Source organism: Falco cherrug, chromosome 8 (assembly GCF_023634085.1).
Source record: "Falco cherrug isolate bFalChe1 chromosome 8, bFalChe1.pri, whole genome shotgun sequence".
Classification (NCBI taxonomy): Eukaryota; Metazoa; Chordata; class Aves; order Falconiformes; family Falconidae; genus Falco; species Falco cherrug.
Genome location: NC_073704.1, coordinates 21,903,778 through 21,929,707, shown reverse-complemented (window position 1 = coordinate 21,929,707; position 25,930 = coordinate 21,903,778). Strand labels below are relative to the sequence as shown.

General features: G+C 39.8%; 1 protein-coding gene across 2 annotated transcripts in view; it reads left to right on the top strand.

The window, feature by feature from the left end:
* CERS6 (ceramide synthase 6) overlaps positions 1-22,359 on the top strand; it is a 128,451-nt gene extending 106,092 nt beyond the window's left edge. The window contains exons 9-11 of one of the 2 annotated variants that reach the window (XM_055718838.1): positions 14,641-14,797; positions 15,813-15,836; positions 16,899-22,359. In XM_055718838.1, coding sequence (XP_055574813.1) covers positions 14,641-14,797; positions 15,813-15,836; positions 16,899-17,060 — 343 coding nt within the window. In that variant the 3' untranslated portion in view covers positions 17,061-22,359. The remainder of the gene's footprint in view (positions 1-14,640; positions 14,798-15,812; positions 15,837-16,898) is intronic. The other variant, XM_055718839.1, reaches the window with a different exon arrangement.
* Positions 22,360-25,930: the final 3,571 nt, after the last annotated feature.

Genomic DNA, 25,930 nt, shown 5'->3' with positions numbered 1-25,930 from the left:
GAAGGGCTGGGAGAAGGCGTTGCCCTCACTCTCTTTTTTTGTTGGGTTTTTTTTTATTATTATTCTAGATCCTTCATTTCTCTTGTATGAACAGAACTAACCCAAATTGTGTCTGTGTCCCTGTGAGAGCAAGAGGGGCCTGTCATTGCATCATAAGATAACAGTGACAGTTTGGGTTTGGGGAAGCACCAAGAATGCCAGAAATACTACCCTTTGCAGCGTGTTATTTAGAGAGATTACCTCCAAGCTCCTTATGTAAGCATGCAGAGGATTTACAGATGTCAATATCAACCTCTCTGCCACAGTTTCCTTTCAAATCCTCTATAATGATATCTCTTTGGGGTTTTGTTAATGTAAACAGGATAAGACCAAGATGCCCTCAGGGAGCTGTGTCATCAGTTCTGCTTAGGAGTACAATGTAGAATTCTCATTTAGCATTTAATGACTCCAAAGATAATGTGATAATGCCTGGTCCCTATTGCACCATGAGTTGGCGAAGGACCATGACAAAAGGAGAAAATGGATAGACACACAAACTATGTATTTAAAAACGCTTGTTATTTTTTCCAAGGATTAATTATTTGTTTCTTAAACAGCTTTGCTTCCCTTTCCTCAGTCCTTCCTTGAAGCTAACTTGCTCGTTCACTGAATTTCTGTAAATGAAGCAAGCTAGTTTTTTTACGTGCATGATCTCAGATAGGAGAAATGGTGGCACTCCATCTGGCACTACCAGAGAGATAAATAGCTACTGGAGAGAGCCCAGCAAAGGGTCACTGAGATTGATTAAGGGACTGGAATTCTTCTCACATAAGGAGAGGCTGAGACAGGTGGGACTGTTTAGCATAAAGAATAGAAAGCTCACGATGGGTATTATAAATATATATAAATATATGAAGGGAAAGTGTAAAGAAACCTGAGCAAGGCTCTTTTCAGTGGTGCCCAAGGCCAGGACCAGAGGCAATGAGCATGAACTGAAACACAGGAGGTTCCATATGGACATCAGGGAACACTTTTTCACTGTGAGGGTGACTGAGCACTGGCACTAGTTGCTCAGAGAGGTTGTGGAGTCTCCATACCTGGAGATACTTGAAAGCCATCTAGACATGATCCTGCGCAGCCTGCCACAGGTGACCTAAGTTGGACAGGGTGACCTCTAGAGGTCCCTTCCAACCTCGGCCATTCTGTGATTCTGTGTGCTGCTTTATGTGTTTAGCTGTGGCTCCAGCATTTCAAGCTCACTCCATATTATTTGAAATGGCAAAGAAGGTACTGCTGACTTGAAATTTTTTGTTATTCAAAGAGATAATTTACCAGATCACTGCTGTGCTTGCTTTGCTGAATAGTCAACAAAGAGCAGAGTAATCTTGTCCAGAGCGCATGATTTTGAAGGAGGTCATTAGTCTTCACACATTTAACTAGAAGCAGCTGCCCAATATGCTTTTTCTCTTGAGATGTCTGAAAATCAGCAAGATTTTCCCATCCTTTACATCCTTACTATGGTAGTCAAGTTTTGGAAAGTCCACACTTTCAACCTGAAGTGTTTGAAATAACACTGCGTGTTTATAACTGGAACTGAAGCTCAGAAACTGGAGGTTCAGATTTCTGTGAAGTGTTGCAGCCAAGTGTCACGCTGTGCAGGAAGCCCTTGCTAGGACTAGGCAAATTATAAACTAAAGATTGACATGGCTAGTGGGAATCAGGCATCATAGACCTGAAGTCTGTAAGTGTCCCTAATACACACCTTAAGATGTCCGGGAAGTGCTGGGAGAGATTGCCAGCACAGTGATAAGTTATCTAGCAAGTGTTAGACCCTGAGCCCTGCTTTACAGCTGTGGCATTTTGTGCTGGTGTTGGGGATGTGCCCATCCATTCACATATACGTTAGGTGACAGCCACTTTAGATTGAACCTTGTCTGAGTCCTGCTCTGTAGAGTAGTGCTGGCCCAGTGTGCTGAAAGAAAGGTAAAAATCAAAACAAGTAGATCTGGAGAAGAGGGAAAGGGAAGAGGGCTGCACAGTAGCTTCTGTTGTCGGTGTCTGCTCCCTTGACGCTGAATATTGAGCTAATGAGGGCACCAGGTTACAGCTGTGGGTGACGTTTATGGCTGGGATGGAAAAAGATCAGCGCAGACTTGTGAAGGCAGAGGGATTGTATATTACAGGAATGCAGCAGCCAACATGGTGCTGTGTGCTCTCTGTGTCACAGATGGAGTGGTTACACTGGTGATCTCTCTGCCTCTCCTCTCCCTTAATCAACAAAAGAACACATTTATTTGCATATGCAAATGGTTCAGTGTGGTGTATATGATCTTCGATTTTTAAGACCATCTTATTTCCAGACCAAAGCCTTGGTTTATATACTCCTAATGGTTACCCTTACATACACCTATAACCACAGAGTCCAGAGGCAGTTTCAGGTCTCAGCTGTACTGTGGGCATTGCACGTGGGAGTCAGGGTTAGCAGGAATTAAGTGTGGGACATACGAGCTTGTTTCTCCCAAATCCTTTTTCTCTATGAAACAGCAATTCCAGATCTTCACCCCCATTAGTTTGCATGTCAGCAAAGATGAGTCACTGGAGTGGCACAGGCCAGGAAGCATAGTTTTGCTCTCCTTTGCTGAATATTCAAAATAGCAAAATTTGATGCCTGATTGATATTACATAAATATGCAAATTTTTCTAGCGTAAAAGCTGAGAGGTATAAAATTGGTGTGCATGTAATGTAAAAGGAAGACTGTAATTTATAAGAAAACTTCCCCCACACTGTAAGGCAAATATACAAGACAGGCTTCCAGAGACATCGCTTATGAAACACTGGCATACTGTTGTGCTTGGCTTTGCACAAATGCCATTTAATTTTGCATAAAGGTGCTAATAAAGAATTCAGAATATATCAAATGCTGTTGTTTGAAGGTTGTTTAGCAGTGGGCCTAAGACAAAAGAAAATGGCAATTAGGTATATATTTAGCAATCTTTCGGCAGGCATCTGGAGTTCATTTCAGCAATAATTCAAAAACCCCAGGACACTTTCTCCCTCCTGCTGCTAAGTGAATGTAGGAGTAAAGCTGCTATTTTCACTGACAAGACATTTTGTTTGTGAAATTCTCCCACTTGCACATAATCACTGTTCTAGCAAATTACAACATAAAGCACAACTCTCCATGAGTCAGGGGGAACATGATGCCTTCTCAGGTGATACAGGATTGTAGGGAGAATGAAAGCAACCTCAGACCAAAGAATTGATATAAATTATGTGAGCCTTTGGCTAGTCTAATCAGGCTGGGGAAAGCAGTTATCTCAAGCCTTTCTTCATTTCAGTAAGCCTTGCGATTCCTCTTCCTTGGGGCTGAAATGCTGTTTTTTGCATGGACACAGTCTTACCACTGTTGATAAAGGAATGGTTTGCTTTTGCTGTTTTGTTTTTCTTGCAATATCCAGAAAGAGAAACACCATGGGGTCATAATATTTATTAATAATGTTTTGAGGTGTGCGGAGGACAAGCAGGCATCTTCCATTCCAGGAGACATGAGTGAGGAAGGTGATGCACTGCATTTTCCAGTCTTTGCTCATTGCTAGCTGTAGAGTTCATGTTGTGAGAACCATGAAATTCCTCAAGTCTGGGCTGTACAGGAGACCCAAGGCTACTCACTTACTTTGCTTATTCTTCTGAAGTACACACTTTTTTGACAGGGCAGTTTGAATAAATCTAATGCTGTGAAGTTTGGTGTCTGAAGCCGGTTTCACAGAATGACCATAAACTAAGGGTATTTCAGAAGCTTCAGTGGAAGAAAGGTGGTTGGGATGAAAGGAGATAAAAGGTTACTAAACTTGTTCATCATTTTAAAAAATAGCTTCAGGTAACTGCAGGTAAAGGTGTAACTTCTGGTTGTGAACAAAGAAGGTTCCCAGAACAGCTAGGCTGATGTTTACTAGGTGAAGGCACCGAGCTGCGTAAATTCAGGTTCTTTCAAGTTGCTCTGACTGGTACTGCAGTTGTTTTTCACTACTTTTGATTATTTTTTATAATCGATTATATTGTACATGAGAGATAGAATACAGTGGGTTTCAAGGAAGTGTTGCTGACAAGTATTTTTGTCAAAAGGCAAGGAAGCAGGGAAACAGCATTGGCATTCGTGCAGCCTGTGAGGTCTCAACATGCTCATATTGCATATATGCACTGACAAATGTAAAACAGTGGCTTAACAGTACAAATATAAACGAAAGCCTGACTTAAGCTGATTATAAAGAACAGAGGTCATGTTTTGCATGTGCTGTCCCCAGAAATCTCATTTAGGCAAATTTGTTATAATTCAACCAGTCTGTATGTCTTCCTGTCCTTGATCTCTTCAGACACTGTCAGTACCTTGATTACTGCACCACTGTCTGTGAGGACAGACAGTCAACCACTTTGGTTAGTTGGTATGGTCTTGTTTAATGTTGGTAGGTATATCTTAACTGGATCTTCCATTTGTAAGTCTAGAAAATTTCTGTCAAAAAAAAAAAAAAGCTGGTAAAAATAATTCTTACTGTTACAACTCAAAGCTGTCTCAGGTACATGTCTCCTCACCACCTGCAATGTATGGCGCTAAATGGGATTTTTATGCCAACAAATTGTATATAAGCAGAGGTCTTCCAGTTCTTAGAAGAATAACTTTGTTCCTTGTTATCCTTTCATTTTCAAAGCTCATGAGAGTACACACGGTTTGGCTCATGGCTGATTTTTAATTGCTCTTTTATGGTAATGAATATCTATCTGCATGAACCAGACAAGCATGGCATGACCCTTGCTGAGTTAAGGTTAACTTATGTTCATCATTGTGTACTGTAATGAACCCTAGTTACTTATTGCCAGTCTTTCTCTCATCTCTGTATGACTAGCTGAAGAGCTCTTCCAAGTTTCATCACTGGTTGAACAACAGTGTGGGATATAGCCATGCCGTTAATGCATACGCTGGGTCTCCAAATAGTGATCCAGTACTGCCGGTTTGCACTGTTCTCTCTCCTTTCTTTTATCCTGGAATTAGCTTCAATCTGAGCAAAATTGCAGCTTTATTCATGAATAGGGCAGCAGAAAGCCTGCATGACTAGCAGCTGCTGCAAAGATTTGCTGAACCGCTCTCTTTCCTAGCTTTGTTCTTTTTCTATCTGCTACTGACTGGTTTTGTGCATTTCTTAACATGCAGGGAAGCTGAGTTGTCATCTTTCATACCGGTTTTCTTGGCACATTTTCTCCAGTTTGGCCCTTGAAGCATGTGTGTTGTGGGAAGGCAGCATGTGAACCCTAACAGAGTCACCCTGCTTTATTCCTCTGGACATATTGTAAAACAGACAACTCAAACCTACCCTAACAAAGGATCCTGCTTTGTCAAAGCAATACATAGGCACTAGTTAAAGCAAGAATCCTGGTCAGTTACTTGGTATGGTAAGAATTTAGGTAGTCAGATAAATCCCAACTGCCTAAACCTTGTCTGGACTCTGAATGAACATAGTGTTTTGTGATGGTTTTAGTTGCTGACCCTAGATCCTGAAGTTAGTGAAAACCTTTCTAGCCTGGCCAGTACTATGTATAGAGCTGGACAAACATCTCTAATTGTTCTACAGTAAAATAACTTTTTTGTTAGGAAAATAGATGTCTTCTGACACTGTTTCAAGCTCATTTTGCTCAGAAAATTGTCTAAACCAGAGCACAGTCTAAGTTGTTTGTGACTGGCAGATACTGAAGGAATAAATTATGATTCTGATACTTGATTCCTTATGTTATTCATGATGTCACTGAGTGGATGCTGTAGAACTAACAAAAATTATCTAATGTGCTTATATTTCAGGCTGTTTGTAGTTTCAGCAGGCAACTTATAACCCGTCAACTTATCAAGAGCATTTAATAAAAAGTTTTTGGCAAGGTGACTACAGTATATTTGAAGACCTCATAGACTCCTATTAATGGATTTAAAAGAAAGTTTAATTAACTAAGTCTCCATAATTGCTCACAACTCTTGTCTTAGCTCTTTAATAGAGCGTATATAATGTTGTCATCCCATCTGCTTTTGACAAAACATTATCTGATGTTGTCCTTTCTAATGCCTGGTTATTTTATTTCCTCAAATCGTTTACAGTGCTTGTGAACTCAGGCCTCTGAGTACTGCATGAAGCAAAGCTGAAGTCTTTGGAGTGCCGAATTAATACCTATCCAGCTATTTACAGGGAAGCTATAAGAAATGGAAAGGTTACAGGTGTCATTCACTATTGTGGGTTTGCAGTGTAAATAACAAAAAGTGGCATTTGCTCAGTGTTTCTGTTTTCAAGACTTTCTTGTGATCATAACAGGAAAAAATTATATGAAAAAGGATTTCATCAGACTTCCAAAGCTGATTCTTATCCTCATTTTTAGTTCCTACCGACTGTATCCCCTGTGTCTGTAATAATGCTTTCTGTTGTCAAGGATTGTTCAGTCAGTGTTCTCACATTGTTGTTTATGAAATATGTCCTTTCTAAAACCTGTGCTTTGATTAGAAACAGGACAGAAACCTGTGCTGTGGCATTTCTTTTGCTCAGAATTGAAAAAAATTATCTAAAACGATCAAAAAAGCCTGATGGATGTAAATGTTTCAGGGGAAGGGAAGCAGCATCGGTGTTTTTGTTGTGGTCAAACATTGTCAGCCACTTCTAGATCAGCTTAGCAAGGCATGGTGGCTGGAGGATGTGGGTGACCTGGGAGGGCTGAACTGAGGGTTGCTTCCACCATGTTAGTCACCTTCCCATATAAGTTGCTTTGTAGTCAGCTGAAGTTCTCCACGTCTCCTCTGAAGCCTGCACCACTTGAAGGAAGGAGGGGAGGGAAAAGGCTGACAATGGGGATTTGCAGTTTGACTGGGTTATTTCCTAAAAGAGAGAGGTGTGAGGAAAATTTGCCCCAAAGTACATCTTTGAAGCATTGCCTGCTCTGTGGAGGGGAGAGCTGTGTTGGTATGGTAGTACTACAGAGCCCATACGAATGCTGACAGTCTAGGTAGCTGTAGATAGTTTGAGGATGTGCAAACGTTCTGCCTCTTCTCAACCCCTTTTCTCTTAGAGGCTGTATCTGTAGCACCAGGATTTGCTGTTAGTGACGTGTATTGTCTGTGGCTACAGAGTCATTATAAAAGCAGAACAATGCTAGTGGTTCACCGCGAGCTGTTGATGTATGTGGGACATAAAAATCATAGCTGTACAAGAGCATGGGAGTGCGATAGCTTCCAGCTTGAAATAGTAAATGGCTTTTGAACTCCGTGATCAACAGCCATAATGCAGCTAGGGTCTCATTAGTGCTCAGCTAGGAGGAGGTCATTGTGGCTGAACACTGGGAGAAACCCAGCACCCGTGCAAGTGAGCACGTTCTGTCGGTTTCATCAATGTTGCATCATGGCTGAGTTTGACTTATAATAGCTATGAAAGTAGAGATAATTATTAAGAAATTTGGATTAAACTGAAAACTGTTTAAGGCTGATTTCCCAGACTTTGGTGTGAAGGAAATTCTTACGATGTTTGTGGGGGCAAAATGGTGCTTATTTTTTGCCCTCTCCATACACATCTTTTGGCATTTCTTCCACAACTGGACCATAATACTTCAGTCATTTGTTTGAAAGATGAGTCCTTGGCAGACACTGTGCCCACCACACTTTCTTAAGCTGCGAGAGTTTTATGGATTTTAAAATTATTCCATTAGTCTAGGGACAAGTTCCCAGGATTAGACCCATGAATATGAAGTGTGGTACCCCTACTATTGATGGTATGTAGGCCACCTGAAAGACATTGAGTACCTGGCAGAGAACTGGCTGCAGCTGTTCTGTGATGTTTTGTTGGCTTTTGAGCTAATTCTGTTTAGTTCCTGTGATTACAGAAAGTTTGGGTAATCTTTTCCTCCCGAAATGTCTGCCATGGCATATAGCTAAACACAAGGCAGTCAGTGTGTGCCCCAAAAGCAAGAGGAAGAAATATTCCTTGAGCAGAGCACTGCACTTATTTTCAGTCAGCAAAAAAAGGCATGGGGAAGGCTGTTTTGTTCTCTGATACCGTTTTGCAAAGATTGGAAACTGGCCTCCTGTCGTTTACAACAATTGCTTTTGCTATTTGGAGAATAACATGAACTCCAGGCAAATGGATGTTGATATGTGTTCTCTCTTGCTCATATGAAAGTTTTATGTGTGCCTGGAGTTTTTCAGATTTGCAACTGTCATTCTTAGCATAACGTAGTTTCTCTGTGCCTGTGTGTTATGATTACAGACCTTTACACAAGGATTTTGCCAGAACACGTTATTGATGCAACATTTTGCTAAGTATAATTACATTCTGCTAGGAAATTTGAATTCTCTCCATATCCTAATGTCTACTGCAAGACTCTCCTGAGATTTGAACTTGGGTTGTGAAGGTGTCTCTGACCTTGCGTTCTTGGTTTTTTTCTATCCACAAGAGTGGAAATACTATAATTCATACCAGTGGCTGAAAAATCAGTTAATGGGCAGTAACTATTGATGAGAAGGAATTGAGTGAAGAGAAAAGCACAGCTGAACCCAGTAAAGCTTGATTAGAATTGTCTCTTTTACAGTACCTCAAACATGAATAATTTCCTGCCTGTTCTATCATTTTAGTTAATTGGAAATCCTATCGATCTACGCAGGACTTAAAATAACACAGTCTCAGTGGCAGGGCTGTGATTTCTGCGAAGAGGTATTGTTCTCAATTAGTATTAGGACAGAAGTCACCCATCTCTACAGCAGCTGAGCTTGTATTGGCACCATGTTAGGAAGTACTCTGATGTGGGTCTGGTATGGTTGAGCAGAACTCCATGTGATGCTGAGCTCACTGATAAAACTGAAGTGTGTGGATTTAATGTTTCTCTGAATACTGGCTCAAGAGTTTGTATCCCTTCTGTTGCTGCATTTTATGGAGATCTTTCATCAACTTACTGTCTAAAAGAAGAGAGTAATGAGCATCACCAACCAAAAAATCTGAGGAACCAGTCTGAGATTGTTGAAAGACCATCTCTCTCTCCCCATTGTCCATCCATCCCTGTTTCATTGGTGCTGTGTGGGCAGCTGGTTCATCTGACTCTTCTCCATTCACAGTGGACCTCTGCTGCTCCTCTCATAGTTGCCAGGCTCAAACGAGTAACATAAATCCTACTCTGGGGGACCAAAAACCCAAGAGACAGCAGGATCTGAAAAGGGAAACCAGCTTGTTCTTCCACTCAGCAAAAACCAAGAAGCATCTGTTCAATGCAGAACAGTGATGTAGACACAGCAGCTGGCTGAGCTGAAACTCAGAAGAGGAAGAAGTTGGCAGTACAGCCTTTTATGTACTGGATTTGCTATAATTATTTAGCTGTGCTGCAGCTTGAGGGCTCCAAGACATGCAAGTGCTATAAATCAAAGTGTCTTCAGTTTAATGACTAATTTGCATGTAATTTCATACCCTTCTCAGGGAAAAAGTTGGGTAACTCATCTGAAGTCTCTCATGCAGAAACATCTGTGTGTCAGGTCACCTGTTGTGTAAAGTTAGTTTAGCATTGTCATTATAAGTAACTAGGATAGCCTAGGATGTGAAGTCCTATTAGATTTCAATCAAGTTCTTAATCCTAGAGATAAATACTGACTACTGATGGAACGGAGCTGGTGTTGTCCTATGGCTCATCAACAAGTGGACATATGTGTGCTTTCACACTCCACTGCTTCTTCATTTTTCTGTGAATCTTGGTGATATTTTTTTCTACCTTTCAGTTTTATGGCATCTTTTAAGCAAGTAGTCCATGGTGTTTTATAAACAAGTAATGGATTAATTCTCCCAGCATCTTTACATGCAGACAAGATATACCAATACCTTGTGCCTATCCTTAACAAAAAGTAAACTATGTAAAGAAATTTAAAATTTTTTTGTATCACATAATAAGTTAATAGAACAGCTATATCCAGAATTTAGAATTCCTGACTCTTTGTTCTCTGCTCTTGGTCACTTTTTACCATGTATCATGGAGAATAAACTACTATATTTTGGGGCAGAAGTAAGTGCAATTGTTTATTTTTTAAAAGAAAATTTTTAAAAAGCAGAGACTTTGAAGCATCACCAGCAATAGCATTGTCAGATTACTTGCACTAAATAGGATCTGAATTTCATTAATACCCACCTAGATGTAATTATCTGTTTGCTCTGTAATGATGGGTATGTCCAGTGCAGCTGGTTATGGTGCAAAATAGAATACTGTTGTCTGATATAACTTGGCAAAGGAGATAGACATTTATTCTGAATTATTTAGATAAGCTGGTATCATTTTTTTCTGTCCTTCGTTATATTTTGAGACTTCTAGCTATTGTACTGTGATAACATGCCCTTCATTCAGCATGTTGCACACACAGTATGTTGGTCACTGGACAGTGCTGCAGAAGTTAAGGCAACTTGCAGTACCAGTCATTCCAGCTGCACAGTTTCTGCTCCCATTGGATGTGATAATAGCACCCATTACCCTGCTATGCTTCATTCTGCAGCGTTTATCATACATTTCCTGCCTGTCTGGAAGAATGCCTACTCTTTCCACATGGCCTTCTTTCTCACCTCTTTTCATTCCTCTTGGGATTGTTTCAGAAGCAAACACAGTACATTTTTGCCAATTCTCAGTCAAATATAAATAAGCATTTTACTCTTCTATCCATCCATCCCTCTATCTCTCTTCCTTCATCTCCCTTTTCTCCTTCCATTCCCGGTGCAAGACAAGTGATCAGCTTGCCAAGAATTAGTAACTGTTCCCCAAGAGCCTGGCCTTTTGCCCACTAAGCTGAGGGGAGTGTAATCTCATCTGAGTCAGTGTATGGGCCTGTTGCCCATAGCCTCTCAAGTGCTGCTTTGCTGGCTAGGTAAAGAGTTAGACAGTAGAGTAAAACCCCATGTTACCATTGATGTGATGCAGCTGATTCTTTAGTAGTTGTTGAAAATGTGTTAATTTTATTCTGAATGTTCAATTAGAGTGGTAGTACAGTAAGTACAGCATTACCTCTCCCAGTGGCTGAGATATTGTGGCAGCATTCCTGAAAACCTAGCACAGATCTCTGTAAGAGTAGACTGGATGTCAAGTGGTGAATTTGTTTTCGTTTGCCTTCTTTAGCCACACTACTTAATTCAAGATCTTAAACTGAGAGCTGTACACAGCCAGGCGCACAGCCCCGCTTGGGATGCATTTAATGAGGGAAAAATACCTTTCTTGAGATTGTGTGGCTTTGTCCAGCTATCAAAATCTTTCAGAAAAATTGCTAACCTATTTTCAAAAGCGGAAGTGAACGCTTTGTTCCAAATTGCAGAGACCTGAGAAATGCTGACCAACGTTTTCTGAGAGGTAGAGCACTTGCAGCTTAAAGTAATTTCTCCCTGTGAGAACAAGTCCAGATGTTTTAAGTCAGATAGCCAAGAATCACATTTCCCACCATTCATCATGAAAAGATGGGATTTAACCACTGGAAGAGCTTTGAAAAATTCCAGCAAGCATGTCTGCACAGTAAGTGCCTGAATGCCTTTTTGAGTATTTGAACCTAAGATTTATTTGCACATACATCCTATAGGCACTTTCTCCTTTGTGTAATCCATTCTCATGCTGTTTTTTCCAATCCCTGTTATGTGTGTAGTTGGTTAAAAAGCTTCCATTGAATCCTTTCAGCTGTGGAATTGGTGGAAAGTTGCCTAACCTCTCTTCTTTCCCTCCCTTCCTCGGTCTCTGCAAGTAGAATTTCTCTGTATTCTGCCCACTGACCTTAGGATTTTTCCCCCATTTCAGACTTTTGACTTGAAATAATATGATTTATTCTGAGAGAGAAAGTTTATTTTCTTTCCTTCATTTTTTCTATGTTTTTTCTATATTTTTCATTCAGCATCTGCTCAGCCCTGTGTGCTTAGACAGCCTTAGCTCCATCTGCACACCTAGTCTGCACGTCAGGTCACTGACCCCTCCTAGCATTGCTGAGCAATTAGTGAGACCCTTTACGCAGCTGTAATGGAGAGTTCCAGTCTTGTCCTTAGTTTGCCAGAACGAGCAGGTTAGGAAGAGGTCTGCTTTTTCAATGAAGACCTACTTCCCATATCTAATACAGAGTAGATGACTCATTTGCATGGTGAAACTGCTTTTGGAACCAGAAACACTCTTTTTTTGTTGTTGTTCTTGATGTCTTCCTGATATTTTGAACTTCTGCAAGAACAGACCATCTGCATCTTTAATGCTGCTTTTTTGACTTGACTGCTATGGAAGTCCCCAGGATTAAATTTGGTCCAGTGAATGAACATAGAAACAGAAACCTGTAGAAACTGCTTTTACAATTCTGGAGCATATAAAATTTTAGATGAAAAAAAACAAACAGTTGGATATAAACAATGGTAGCTTTACATACAGGAGCTGTTGATTTCAAGTTTGAATTTCTTATGGTAGTTAGAACTGAAATAAGTACTGGTGAAGTAAAACAGTGCTGACTACAGTTGTGGCTTGATATGCGCGAGAGCATCTCCTTGAATTATAAAGTGGGGTATTGCTGTGCTGTTTACAGCTACCATTGGCAGAACAAATTACACAAAGCTGAGACTGAAGAGTTTTAGCTGACAGAAGCAGTAGTATGAGGCGGGGGTTGCAAACGGGGAAATAGTTTCTTTTTCTGATGTTCACTCCATAAACAGAAGACAGCGTAAAAACACAGCTGTATAGTAAGGTAATAGAACATCTTTTTCTCAGTAAATTATGAACCAAGCTTGCAGTTTAGTGTAAGAAGGCAAAAGTAAAAAGGTACAAAATTTATTATGAAATGCCCTACAGTATTAAGGCCGGTATGCTAGAAATCACCAGTTGATTTTTGATGGTTTATATGCATACATCATTTACCACTAAATGTTGTATTCTGGGTTTGCTGTCTGTACATAGTTCTTAGTAGTACAACTTGAGCTGATCTTTATGTTGTTGGAAAGGACTGTGGCAAATGTCATTGCTTATTAAGAAGCTGAGCCCAATATCCTTTAAGTTTTCAAGCGGGAGCTGTGCTGCTCTGAAGCCCTCCTGACAGTAGTACCTCAGCTACAGCTCTTCCTTCAGGCCGAGCTGGTGCAGCCACCGCGCTGTGCAGGCCTTGGCTTGGTTGAATGTGCCATCTAGTGGCTAGCGGCTGGTAGTTAATTGAAAAAAGAAAAAGAACTTAAAGCCAATGGACTTTTTCATGAATTTTTACACCAGCAGGGAAAACGGATGGAGGTTGACAAATCCTTACGTTGCCTTCTTTTTCTCCCCCTAACAGGCATTCATAAATCATCATTTGTTTCCAAAAGCTCCCTTGTTTCTGCTGGGTTTTGTCCACTCTGTTCTCAGGCTGTTTGCTGAGGTCTAGATTGAAATTATCTGCTATGGCGGAGTATTTGGGCAGAATAGTTACACAAAGCTTCTGAAGTCATATTCTAACATCACTGTTACCGCCTGCATCTGAAGTGTTGAGTCTCAATAACTTGATTCACATGTCTAGAACTGGCATTTCACAGAATCACGGAGTGGTTGGGGTTGGAAGGACCTCTAAAGTTCATCTAGTCCAACCCCCCTGCAATGAGCAGGGACACCTTCCACTAGATCAGGTTGCTGAGAGCCCCATCCAGCCTGACCTTGAATGTTTCCTGGGATGGGGCATCTGCCACCCCTCTGGGCAACCTGTGCCAGAGTTTCACCACCCTCATTGTAAAAAATGTCTTCCTTATATCTAGTCTGAATCTACCCTCTTTTAGTTTAAAGCCATTACCCCTCATCCTATCAAACATGTCCTACTAGAAGCTTTGTCCCCATCTTTCTTATAAGCCCCCTGTAAGTATTGAAAGTCTGCAATAAGGTCTCCCACTCCTGGTTGCCCTCAAGTATCACTCTTGTCCACCTGTCCTTTATGTAACTGCTAAAACTTGCTTTTGCTTGTGCATGAGCAGTGTGCAAACGATTTTCTGCAAAAAGTGGCCATCAATACCTTAGTGGTTAGTGCAGGCACCCAGGATATTCAAGACCCAGAGTTAAGCCCTTTGACTGGTTGATTATTTTGACTTTGGATTCCTGTTGGTGCTGAGGTTTCCACTAATAAAAGTTGGGACACTCAGCCAAAGCCCCCACCCCTCCACCCCTCGCCTTCTTAGAAAACCCTATTAGAGGCTGAATCCTGCCAAAACCCATCAGCTTTGAGAGAGGGTTTGGGAGAGAGGCTTCAGATGGGAGTACCTAGGGAGTATCGCCCAGCTGTTGGTACACGTTCTTGTTGTGTCACATGGCAGAAGTAGCAACTCATTGTCACAGCCTTGGAACATGGTGTGAAGAACAGGGAAGAAGTTATGTGAGACAACCAACACCTGCCAGCTTTCTAAAAGAAGAGAAGAAAGGCACACTGAGGATCTTTGTTTTCTATATGTGATATTTGCAAAATGAAGTTAAACGCTGAAAGTAACATTTTGATGTTGTTTCTGGAGACACCTGTGTGATTCAGTCTGAGTCACTATTACTCTGAGAACCAACTATCCATATGGATCCCATCTAATCAAGTACTTGTCATCTTGATTTAAAAAGGGCCTCTTTTAGATTGTGGCTTAATTAAAATGTTATTATTTTTCTATCCCTTTCTCTTCTAGGATATTAAACACAACATTGTTTGAACTTTATGAAGCTCTGGGCAATTTTCCTGCCTTGTGGGTCTTCAACGTGCTGCTTGTGATTCTTCAATTTCTGCACTGGTTTTGGTCTTACCTAATCATAAAGACAGCCTACAAAGCTATTTCAAAGGGCAAGGTAAGATAGCATGGTTCTGTTTCAAGTTTTGGGTTTTAACTTTTTTCATATCGGTACAGGGTCACTGACTTTTTGATTACTTTTTCTTTCTAATCCATAACACATTACTGAAGACACACATTGTTTTATGTAAACTTTTCTTTCCTTTCATGGAAACTTGTTTCCACTGCTTCTAACAAATGTCAGATAAGTTAATGTACTCTTTATAGTGATTATATTTATATGTGTTTCCACACTTCTTTTTAATCATCTGGTACACTGAACCAAACTCCATTAGGGAAATTAGATTAAAAAAAAGTAAGCAAACTGCTTTCTTGGGGCTGCCAGTTCTGCTCTTCTTCTTTATAGTAGTTGTTAGCAAAGTGTTCATTTCCCAGCTGGTAGTGGTAGTAATAATAGTATAAATTGAAATTCTGCTGCCTCTGCTGGTGGCAAAGTTACAAATCACAGCCTCTTTTGGGTTTTGGTATTAATGAGGTTTTCCGAGGGGCTATGTACTTTCTTTCTAGGATTCCCACGGCAAGACCATTTGGGATAAAATTTAGTGTCTTGCTGCCATTATTACATTTGACAGGAAGATATAATTCACAGAAATGCTAGCCCCATTACACTTGCTGCGCAAATACGGCACTTAAACTTAAATGGCAGAACTAACACTTACAGCTGATGTAAAGTACAGGCATTTTGCCTTTAAAGAGTATAGCACATGAGTAGATAATTTAGATATGACCGCCCCCAAAGTGAATGGGATTGTTCTGCAGAAAACTGCTTTCTGTGAATGTACTGGAGAGCTCAGACTTGCTCTGGATGGAGCCCAGAATCTGCCACTCAGTCTGTTTGAAGGACAGTGCATTCACAAACTGTATTTTGCCTGGAAGCTACACTTCAGTCTCCTCTGCTTTTAGTGATTATTAGCCTCAGCAATCCTGTCTGAATGACACCAGTGACTTCAAAGAGTGCTTCATGCTCTCTCTTATTCTGCTTGTTTATCCTTTCCCTTGTGCTGTGCTGGAAGGCTGGGAAGTGGAACCCCTTGCATGTAAGTTTCTTTAAATGTACTATGCAAAAGATTTATTCTGTGCAATACTAGTGTTTGTCTGGGAGGGGCTAATTAGTAGTTTCTGCTTGGTATTTTTATCCATGGTTTGTGTTTATACATTTAAATGAAGGCCATCTTTAAAGGCCGTTTTTACTTCTTGCCTATGCATTGCCTAATACCATTCAAAACCACTTTTGTCTGTAGTATCAGGGGTGCTGTTATGTTACAAAGATACAAAGAATCAAAGAGCTCTGAAAAGGAGGAAGACTCCTTAACCTAAGGAACAGCATTCACCCAGTAAATGGGCATGAACTGTCAGGCAAAAGTCAGCTGGCAATTAGCAGCTTAGCTAATCCAGCAATTAAGGACAGTCTGTTTCTGAAACAGCTTTCCAGTGACATGATGGGACAGACAGTTGAACTGCTCAAGTACATTTATGGTTCCTGTGATAGGGACTGAAGTGGACTATACCCATGATTTCCCAGCCCTGTTCTCATCACTTGCCTGAAGTCAGAGACCGGAGTTACCTGGTGCAGTGGGTTATGTTTCTGCCAGTACTGCTGTGTCCTACTGCCAGCCTGTAGCACCATTCCCTGGAGCCATGTGGCCTCTGGAGAATGAATTGAGGTCAGGCGGAGGAAGTTGGATTGAATAATTTGTCTTATCAGGTCAAAGATAAGCACCCTAAAGGAAGGACAGGAAATAAAGTTGTAGTAGGAGGGCAGAGGAACTGGGGCTAGGTTGAACTTGGGAGCTTGGATTGTTGGTTGCTTTAGTCCGTGCACAACCATTTGCCTTAAGCACTATGCCCTCATTTAAGCATACTACCTTCAGTGCACCAGTGCAGAGTTCTCACCCTGCCTTTGCACGTGGCCTATGTGTGTACAGGCATCTGTGTTTGAAGTGAGTCCAGGCAGGCAAAGGCAGAGAAGTGTGCCAGAGCTGAGATTGCCTTCAAAGCATGAAATGAAAAATGTTTGAATTCTCTGATTCTCTTGAACCGAAAATCCCAGTTGTTTCCTTACAGTCACCTACTGCTTGCTTCTTTTTCAAATTCTGCAGGTAGCAAAGGACGACCGAAGTGACATTGAGTCAAGCTCAGATGAGGAAGAAACAGTACCTCGTTCAAAGACCCTGCACAGCCCTATCACCACGAATGGGACAAGTGGTGCCAATGGGACAAATGGGTATCTTACTGGTGGCACTTGCTCAGAGGAGCATTAATCCTTGAGTTCACGAGACATGAACAGAATGAACTGTTTGCTACTGGAAGTAAATTATAAGTTGTGAATGCAGTTTCTTCATATATTTCAGCATCAGAAAAAATTAGGAGTATCAAAGCATTCTGATAGCGCACTGCCATATTTCCTGTTTGTGAATGAAGACAACACACCATTCTGTATATGTAGGCATGCTGTATGTGTATGTAACTGACACAATGGGAGCAGTATTTTCACTTGTACTGTCTTTGAAACTTTATTTATTTTGTATTCTTTCAGGAACTTGTGGACAAAAGGGAATATCCATTCTCAAACTTTATTTCTTGGGATTCTCAGTGGTGGAGAGCATCATGCTCAGATCTCTTCTGTCCATCCCTGTTGCTTTTGCTGAATCTGCTATAAGTAATAGTTGCTTGATTTGTTACTTACAGTAAGATAGAACATAGCTTTATAGATACTAGAGCTGCTTCAGATATTTTTGCTATCTTTGTGTTTTAAAGTGCTGATTTTGAAATTGCCTATCAAATCACAGTGGCCGTTCCTCCAACATAAAGTTTTGAAACACTGAATTGATATTTTAAATAGTAGGTAATGTGGTAAATTAGCAATTCAGGGAAAAAATTGTGGTAATTGTGGGATATTATTTTAGCATAATTTAAAATTCAATTTGGTGGCTAATTGCATTAGAAGTAGACTTGATTTGTGGTGCAAATACCCAAAAGCATTGATGTCAACAGTTAGCATAAACTTATTCTCACTTTTTTTATTTTTTTTTGGCCCTGCAGTTTTTGCTCTCTACAGATTTTAGCTTTTTGCAGAGATTCCATGTTGAAAGGTGTTTGTTCAAGTACACCATTGTGAATCCAGACCTCACTCCTGAAACTGTTCTTGCACGTTCAGATGGATGAGAGCAGGGGTGTAATGGAAAAAACAGCAGATGGAAAGTTCATTGCTTCATCAGACACAGTTCAGTCTAGGTATTGTTCTTATAATTATCGCCACTTTCTTGGTAGGGTGAAGAGAGAGAAGGCAGAATGTCATACATTAATAGAAGTAGTTTATTTTAAATGCATGAAAACTTGAGCAAAATTCACTTAATGTAATTCACAGCAAACTTTTAACACTCAGCAGTATTTCATCACCTCTACAAATAAAATTAAGGGTGTCTGTAGAATAATTTTGCACTCCTTTCTCATCCAAGATTTACAAACTGTGTCCCAAAGAAGACAAATTAACACCCAAAATAAACATCTTTATATACACACTTCTTCCAGTCTCTACATCAAGGCTTGATGTAGTGTGCTAAAGATCATTCAACTCTTGCAGGACACTTCTGTGATTTGTGTGACAGCAGTGCCAAAAGTAGGTGAGGTTCTTGGGTAACAGACTCTATGCAACCTACTGTTCAACAGTATTGTGTATGTGCACACAGAACCAATGTGCTTTTAGACCAAAGACTCGTATATTTAAAAAAAAAAAAAAAAAAAAAAAAAAAAAAGGAAGGAACAAACCAGGAAAAAAATGTAACCGTGTGTCTTCTATATACAAAGGGATTGAAGTGCTGTGTTCAACTGGAACTCTGAGCCAGGAAAACTTTCTGATTCCTTCCACCTATGCAAATAGCAAAATATAGATGGTTTCTGATGCCGTAAGACATGTTTAAAGACTCTATTTTATACAGACTCCATTAAAGAAAGTTGTGTTGCCACTTCTTTCTTTTGAAAAACTGAGATTTGTCCTATTCTACTGGCCACTCTTGAAAACTTGTAAAACCTTACTGTCCATAAAGACACTTTTGTCTTAGCAAAAAATGTGCTAAAAGTAAGGGCAGAATGGCATGAATTAAAATAGTTCCTCCACTTAGTAGACAATAAAGGTAAAAAAACTGAAAAATTGTAAATCATGGAAGGAGAGCTGTCGGTTTTACTACCCACAGAGCATCTTTTGAAAAAGCCGGGTAACCTTGTAATTCAGCAGCTGCGTATTTTATATGTCCATAAGTACATCTGAGGGAGCAAGAGAATCTTAATTAAATCTCGTTCTCCCCCAAAAGTTTCTCTGCCTCTAGTTTTTCCCCATCTGTCTCCTGTGCCTCTGATTTCAGTTATCCGCAGGGTAGGTTATACATGAAAATACACTGATTGCAATAGAAAGTATCCCATTCACAGTATTTGAAGTGGCAGTTGTTTAATAATTACTGTCAAGATGATACCAAGATTTTAAAACAAAAGCATCCTGGGATATATTGAATGGACACTATAATTTCTGAAATCTGACCTGCTAAGATGGTAATTGAGAACAGCAGTTTAAACATACCTCTTTCATGGTGTTGATTACTACCTCCACCGGACCATTTCCCTTCTGGAAAGATGGTTACAAAAATGGCATTCTGGCAAAATATTTTGTCTTACATGGGTACAGAATGTTACTCTGAACTATCAACATACACAACATAGACATCGTTCAATAATACTGCAATGTTGTTGATACCTGGACAGAGAACAGTTCCCAGTAACAATCGCTGTGCAAGAGGCAGGAGACCTTCGGTCCCTGTTGGTCCTCCTCAGCTGTGCTCTGTAGTGTTGATTCTGATGTACAGTCAAGGCTACAAACCTTGAGGTGATTTGCCATTGCTGGCTACGTATCTCTTAGTTTATCCCCACTGTTAAATAATGCAACTTAAGATTGAAACTCTTCCTTTGAGGTTTAAATTCAGTTGCATCTCTTATGCACTGAAGCATGTAAACAGTTACCATGGTTCAGCTGACTCCCAGTGACTGACTTATTTTCTACAAACCCGGCTTTTGGAGTCCATTCTTAGCAGCCTAGAATAAACTTAATACAGATACGTCTGAAAAAGAGGTGAGATGAGATATTTAAATGACCCATTTGGGTAATGGGATAAGAGTAAGGAAGCATTGAGAACTTCACTAAGCTTTGCTAAACAATCGCTACACTTTCAAGCTACAAGTTTTTTTATGAAAATTAAAAATTCACACAATTTTTTCTGTCATTAGTGGGAAAGGCCAAGTGTTTTAGTGATCATATGTGACAGTGTGTTTTGATTCATTGCTTTAACCAGTGGATGTCAAAACTTTGGCTTCATCTTCCACTCTGCAGAAAGAATGTCATGCAACTATTTCCTTTTTCATTTGAATTTGTTTGCTTCTCTGCTGAAGAGCTTTGCAAGGTGCTTTTGGAGGCCATCAAGTATTTAGAGGATAAATGCACATATTCCAGGAAATTGATTGGAATTATTCACATGCCTCATGGTAATGCAAGATCTTGAAAGGTTCTGTATATTCGTACCTTTTGTAGAATTGTCATTTTAGTCATTTTAGAAATGAGGGTTTGTACTCTATAACCTATTTGTCTTCAACTTCTATGCTCCCCTTTTATAGCACAGTACGACAGTGGTTGAGATGTTGAAGTAGAAAAATGAGGAAATTATATGTAGAGTTTGTTAGTAAATAGTAAGAATCTGTCTTCTTTCCCTAGCCAGCCCAGATTATAGTAAAATAGGATTCCGATCTCCCTTTCTTTACTGTTTCCCATACTGGCATATTTTGTACCAGAAGAAAAATATATGGGGGGAGGGGTGTTTGTGTCATAAAAAACAAAAACCAAACATTGCAGAAAATGGTAGAAATATCTGATCAAACAACAAGGGTGGAAGTTGGAGTCTTTTGGACTTCTATCAATGTTAAATAGTGCTGGTTCTAAAATGCCAAAGTGTCCCATGCTGTTTCCTTGTGGCTATTTTGTAGGTTTTTCTATGTATTATTTATTTTATTCTAGCAGAATTGGAACAGGTATCACAGCTTTTCATATGCTCCTGTCTCAGCGTGTGACCATTCTGTCTGATTGCCAATGCCAAATCCTTTTTCTGAGACCCAAGAACATGCACTAAAGCTTTGCTTACAATGAAGTGATTCTTGTCTTAAATCTGTATCTGTTTCAGGTGAAAATCACTTGCTGGTTCTGAACAGGACACAACGGTGAAAGCCGTTACCCTCCAGAAAATGTCAGTGATGATTAGCACTGGTTGATTTAGACACGGTGTGCATTTTATGCAGAGTATTCTAGTAGGAAGCCTAATGCCTGTTTCATTCATCTCATATACTGCAGCCTTCTGTATTCTCAGAGAAATATGGGCTACCATTGGTTTTCTACAGTTGATGCTTTGGTATTTTTTTAATCTCTTTGCTATGACTCATTTTTTTATGTCTCCTGTTGTCTACTTCTTGTGACATTTGTGCGAGAGGAGCTATCAAATACTTTTTACCCTTCCTATAATGTAGACCCTATTTAGGTCTAACTTCAGTGTTCTGCAGACTACAGTTGCCTTTAAACCGTAAAGCAAAACCAGTTTGTATTACTTGTTTTGACTGGTTTTGATTTGGAACAGGGAACTAATGGGAACTTCAGTAAGACAACCTTATTCTTTTTTTCTTTTTTTTTTGAAAAAGCACTAGTGGAAGTTTGGAAAAGTGGCATATGTGTATAGCCTTTAAATAGTAAAGATTTCTGATTGTAGTTGCAATGAAAACACAGTGTTTTGAGTGTATCTGTACAGAATTCTCAGTCTTTGAAATTGCTTTCAATTTAAAAAATGGAGGAAATACTATGAAATGATGTTTTGGAGCCGTGTCAGTGATCACACATCAAACAAAAGACAAAAATTACTGTTACATGACCTAAAAGATCTGTACAACAAAACCCATTTTCTCGCTTCTGTTGAGCTTCACTCAGCTTCTTGCAGTCCCGGAGTTTAACTTTTATACACGAGCTCTCGTACTGCACTGTGCATGTTGACTGCCTGTTGCAAGTCAGGGTGAGGCAGATGACACTATTTTACCTGTGTTTTCATGACAATCCTGTGCTTGAGCAACTCTTTCAGAAATGCAGTGATGTGTAGGACCTCCACTGTCCCAGATACAGTGATGTGCTAGCTAGAAGTTCTTTCATGTTTAACTGTTATGTAGAACTTTGGGAGTTATTTTGTGTTTAACTTGGTTGGTTTGGGGTTTTTTTAATATGGAAAATAATTGTTCCTCAAAAAATCTCTGGAACCAATCAGTATTGTGGACTATTTTAATTTAGAGACACTTTCATAATAAACATAAGTATTAGGAATGTAGTGTTGGATTTCTTTTCTATGAAATGCAAATGTTTTCCTTTGTTTTAGCTCAAAGATTATCCACACTGCAGACTCCAGCACGCTTAGAGCGGATCCAAGTATGTCTTTGCTGAGTTTGTCACTGTATTTCATGTTATTTCTTGCATGAAACTGTAACAGCACGTGTTAGAAGGACAACTTCTCTTTATACAAATAAAAATATTTTTATTATGAAGAAAAGACATTTTGCTAGAATTTCAAAAGTAAAATTTTGCATGTTAGTCATGTCATATGTCCAGCTGGACCCACTTTGGAAAACCTGTCTTTTTTCAGTCTAGGTGGTCAGAGTTTCTTAAAAGTAGATGTTGACCAGATGTTTTGGGCTAAACTGTCAGTCAGCAGAGCACCACCTACTAACCACTTCTGGAGGTGAGAGAGCAGGCCCACTCTTGTACAGTGGTTCTTCTGAGAAAAAGCTGCAGCTCTTGATTTTGCAAAGAAAGCTGCATCTTCCAGACCTCTAACATTAAAGCAGACCGAATCTGCTTGCTTATTTATGAGAGGATTCCATGTTTTTTCATTACTGATAAAAAGAAGAGGGGTAAAGGGTGTTGCATTTTTTAAAAAAACAAGGAGCCATCTGTGTGTAGCAATGTGCTAAGCCGGAATTGATTTCATATGCTCACCGAAGTAAAGTCTACAAAATACCATTGTCAGGCAAGCTCTGGTGCAGCATTTAAAGGTGAAAAGGAAGTACTTAGAAATGGGATGCATGAAAAGATTCTTACAACTTCAGCAGAAAATTGAGGCAACGTTTCTCATAAGACAAATAAAAATTATGTAGGAATCTTCACACATCAGCTGAAGTTTTGACTCCAGAAGAGAAGTAAACCTGGGGATCTGCACTGTGTTTGAAGAACTAATTACTGTAGTTGTTAATATGCTTCCATGATAATATATAGAGAGATTCTTGTAGTGCTTTTAATATGGCATTTAAATTCTTATTTATTGAAGAAATTTAATTATGTGAAAAATTGCCCAGTTGTATCTCTAATGTCTTTTGCTTCCTATTCCACATATACCCCTCAACTTAGATAGCGCAAGGAAGAGCCACTGTGTACAGAAAATGGCTCAGGATAATGTGAAAAAGAGCAAGAATTCTTTGACGTACTTGCCTTTAAGTCTGCAAAGGTCCCTCTGTACAAGAAACACAGTGGTTCTCAGAAGAAGATGGGAGGTCTGTGCAGTTTTAGAAGAGCTAAAAGGCAGTGTCACAGTCTCCTGTGGTACAGGTGAGTGGAAGAAATCCAAATGTGTAACTGTGTCAGATGGGCAAATTGCTGCATGAGTCAGCATCTCATCATGCTGTGATGGACAGAGGCTGGGAGGTTGTGTGGAGGGATTCCTGCTCCACGCCGTTAGTCCCAGCTCTGCTGCTGTGGGTGGAGGGTTACTGTTTCCCTAATTTATGCTGGTTTTTTGGTCTGTTTTTATGCCCTGTTCCACACCTTGACAGATTTTACGCTACCTACCCGGTCCCTTCCAACCCCAACCATTCTGTGGTTCTGTGAAGTCAGTCAAAGGGCATGTTTCCATATAGGAAGTTATCCATCAGTCATAAAACTGGTGAGTCAATAGCAATTAGCATTGTTCAAAATGCTGTGACTGAAGAGGAAGGAAATAATTAACATTGATTGTATCTTCTTTCAATTGATCATTTCAGTGCATAGGCACTTAAAAATACATATAAGTTCATATGAAAAACAACCACGCACTTGCATGACTAACACAATTTTTAGCATAGTCTGTCAGTTTCCCTAACAACTTTTAAACCTGTTGCTCCATTAGGCCAAATCTGAAAAGGAGAAGCTTTTCAATTTGATAGCCAAATTTGAAAAGGAGAAGCTTTTCAATTTGATAGCCAAATTTGAAAAGGAGAAGCTATTCTTACAGGGTACTAAAAAGCAGCAGCCAGGTAAAGGAGAGAGCCACAGATCCACGCTCTGTACCGGAGGAAGGGCAGGCAGAGTGCAACTAGTGTCCTGCAGCTTTAGTAGCAGCCAAAGAGGCTGAACTAGCACAGCTCAGGCGTGGGGTAAGGAAGAGCTAGGATATCGCTGTGAAGAGAATGGCACCGTTCAAGGACAAAACCACAGATCTGTGGGAAATCAGGCTTCCATTACCTCTGCTTCTGCTGAAAAATCTTGTTTATAAGCTCAAGATTCTAAAAGGGTTCTTTGTGTACAACCTTTAGAGTGATTAGGATAATGACAGAAAGAATGGAGTCTCACTGTCTGGCAGTCAGAGCCGTTCCCCCCAGCCCTTCAGGCTACAATCCTATTCCAGCAGTAAAGCCTGGTGTAATTGGATTGCATCCATTGCTTTCAAAAAGGTAAGCGTATTACCATAATTGTTTAGTATACTTTATTCATACAGTTAAAAATGTGCTGTAATCTGCCTGTGGGACCAAGTGATTTATCTGTGCATATATTTGTTATATCAGGTTCGGCAGGGCTTTTAAAAAGTTGAAACCACTCACAAATGAGTTCACAGTGATTTTAGACTATTACAATGACAGGACTAATTTAGACAATTTCAAGGTACTTATTAAATTCACAGTTTATTGAAGCATTAGAGAAGACAGTAATATAACAGAATTGGAATATGACAGAAGCACAGCACCACTTCCATGTCTTAATTTTCACAAGTGTAGCAAATACTTGTTTGCTTTTCATAGTATGTCTAGCAACATACAAGAGGGTTTATGAAAAATGTCAACAAACTCAGCTTAAATACTTCCTCTCTTGGTTGAGTAGGTGTGTATTAAAACTGTTGTTAAGCAGGAGGACTTTTACAGTAATTAATTTCCTTTTCAAAATCGACCTCCAGCTAGCATACAAACAACAGTTGTGATTAAATGCACTTAATACATATGTTACTCATGGTTAATATTGTTTTGTCTTCCCAGCAGTCCTTAAATTCATGGCATATTTCCAATATCCAAGAAATTCAACACTTTTCCAGATTTTTACATTATATTACAAGATAAATTTGATAAGGTTCTGTATGGTCAGCAGTAGCTGACAGCCCATGCATTTCAGGCTTGACTTTTGGTAGCTAAGTACAGGTCAGCAGTTTGAAAGGGAAAGCTAAGGGCTGGGTAAACTGATTTATGGAAAAAGAAAAGCCCTTAGTAACCTTCACTGAAATCCACATCTGCCTTAAGATAAACCTGATCCTGCTAATAGATGGAGCACTACCAGCAGCTGCAGGGCTCTGGCTGATGGTGTCCAAAAAGCTGCACAATGCTTTTGAGCTCAAGAGCTTTCCCACATGCTCTTTGAGACATTTCAGTTGGTATTTGTATGCTATTACACTAGGGTCCCAATAATTATATCTGTTGCGTCAGTACATAGTATTATCCTCGTTGTCCTTAAAATTGAATATTGCTGTACTGTGCCACTTCATAACAAACAGAAAATTCCTAATTGCCACGTAACAGGTGCAAGAGATGCATTTGATACAGGCACATTTTTAAGATTTGAAGACAGATCTTTAGCTAGGATAAAGGCTGTTTTAGGGATATCAGAAGCCAGCTTAACTTCATATTTTAGAATAATCAAAGAAACAAATCTGTTGTGTACCCTTTCCTAGCTTTTACCTGCTTTTGGAATGTCTGGCTGTTTTAGAGGAAGTAAGATTTGCACCTGATCTGCCTTCGCAAATATTAAGCAAGTTTATTATTCAAACTCCAA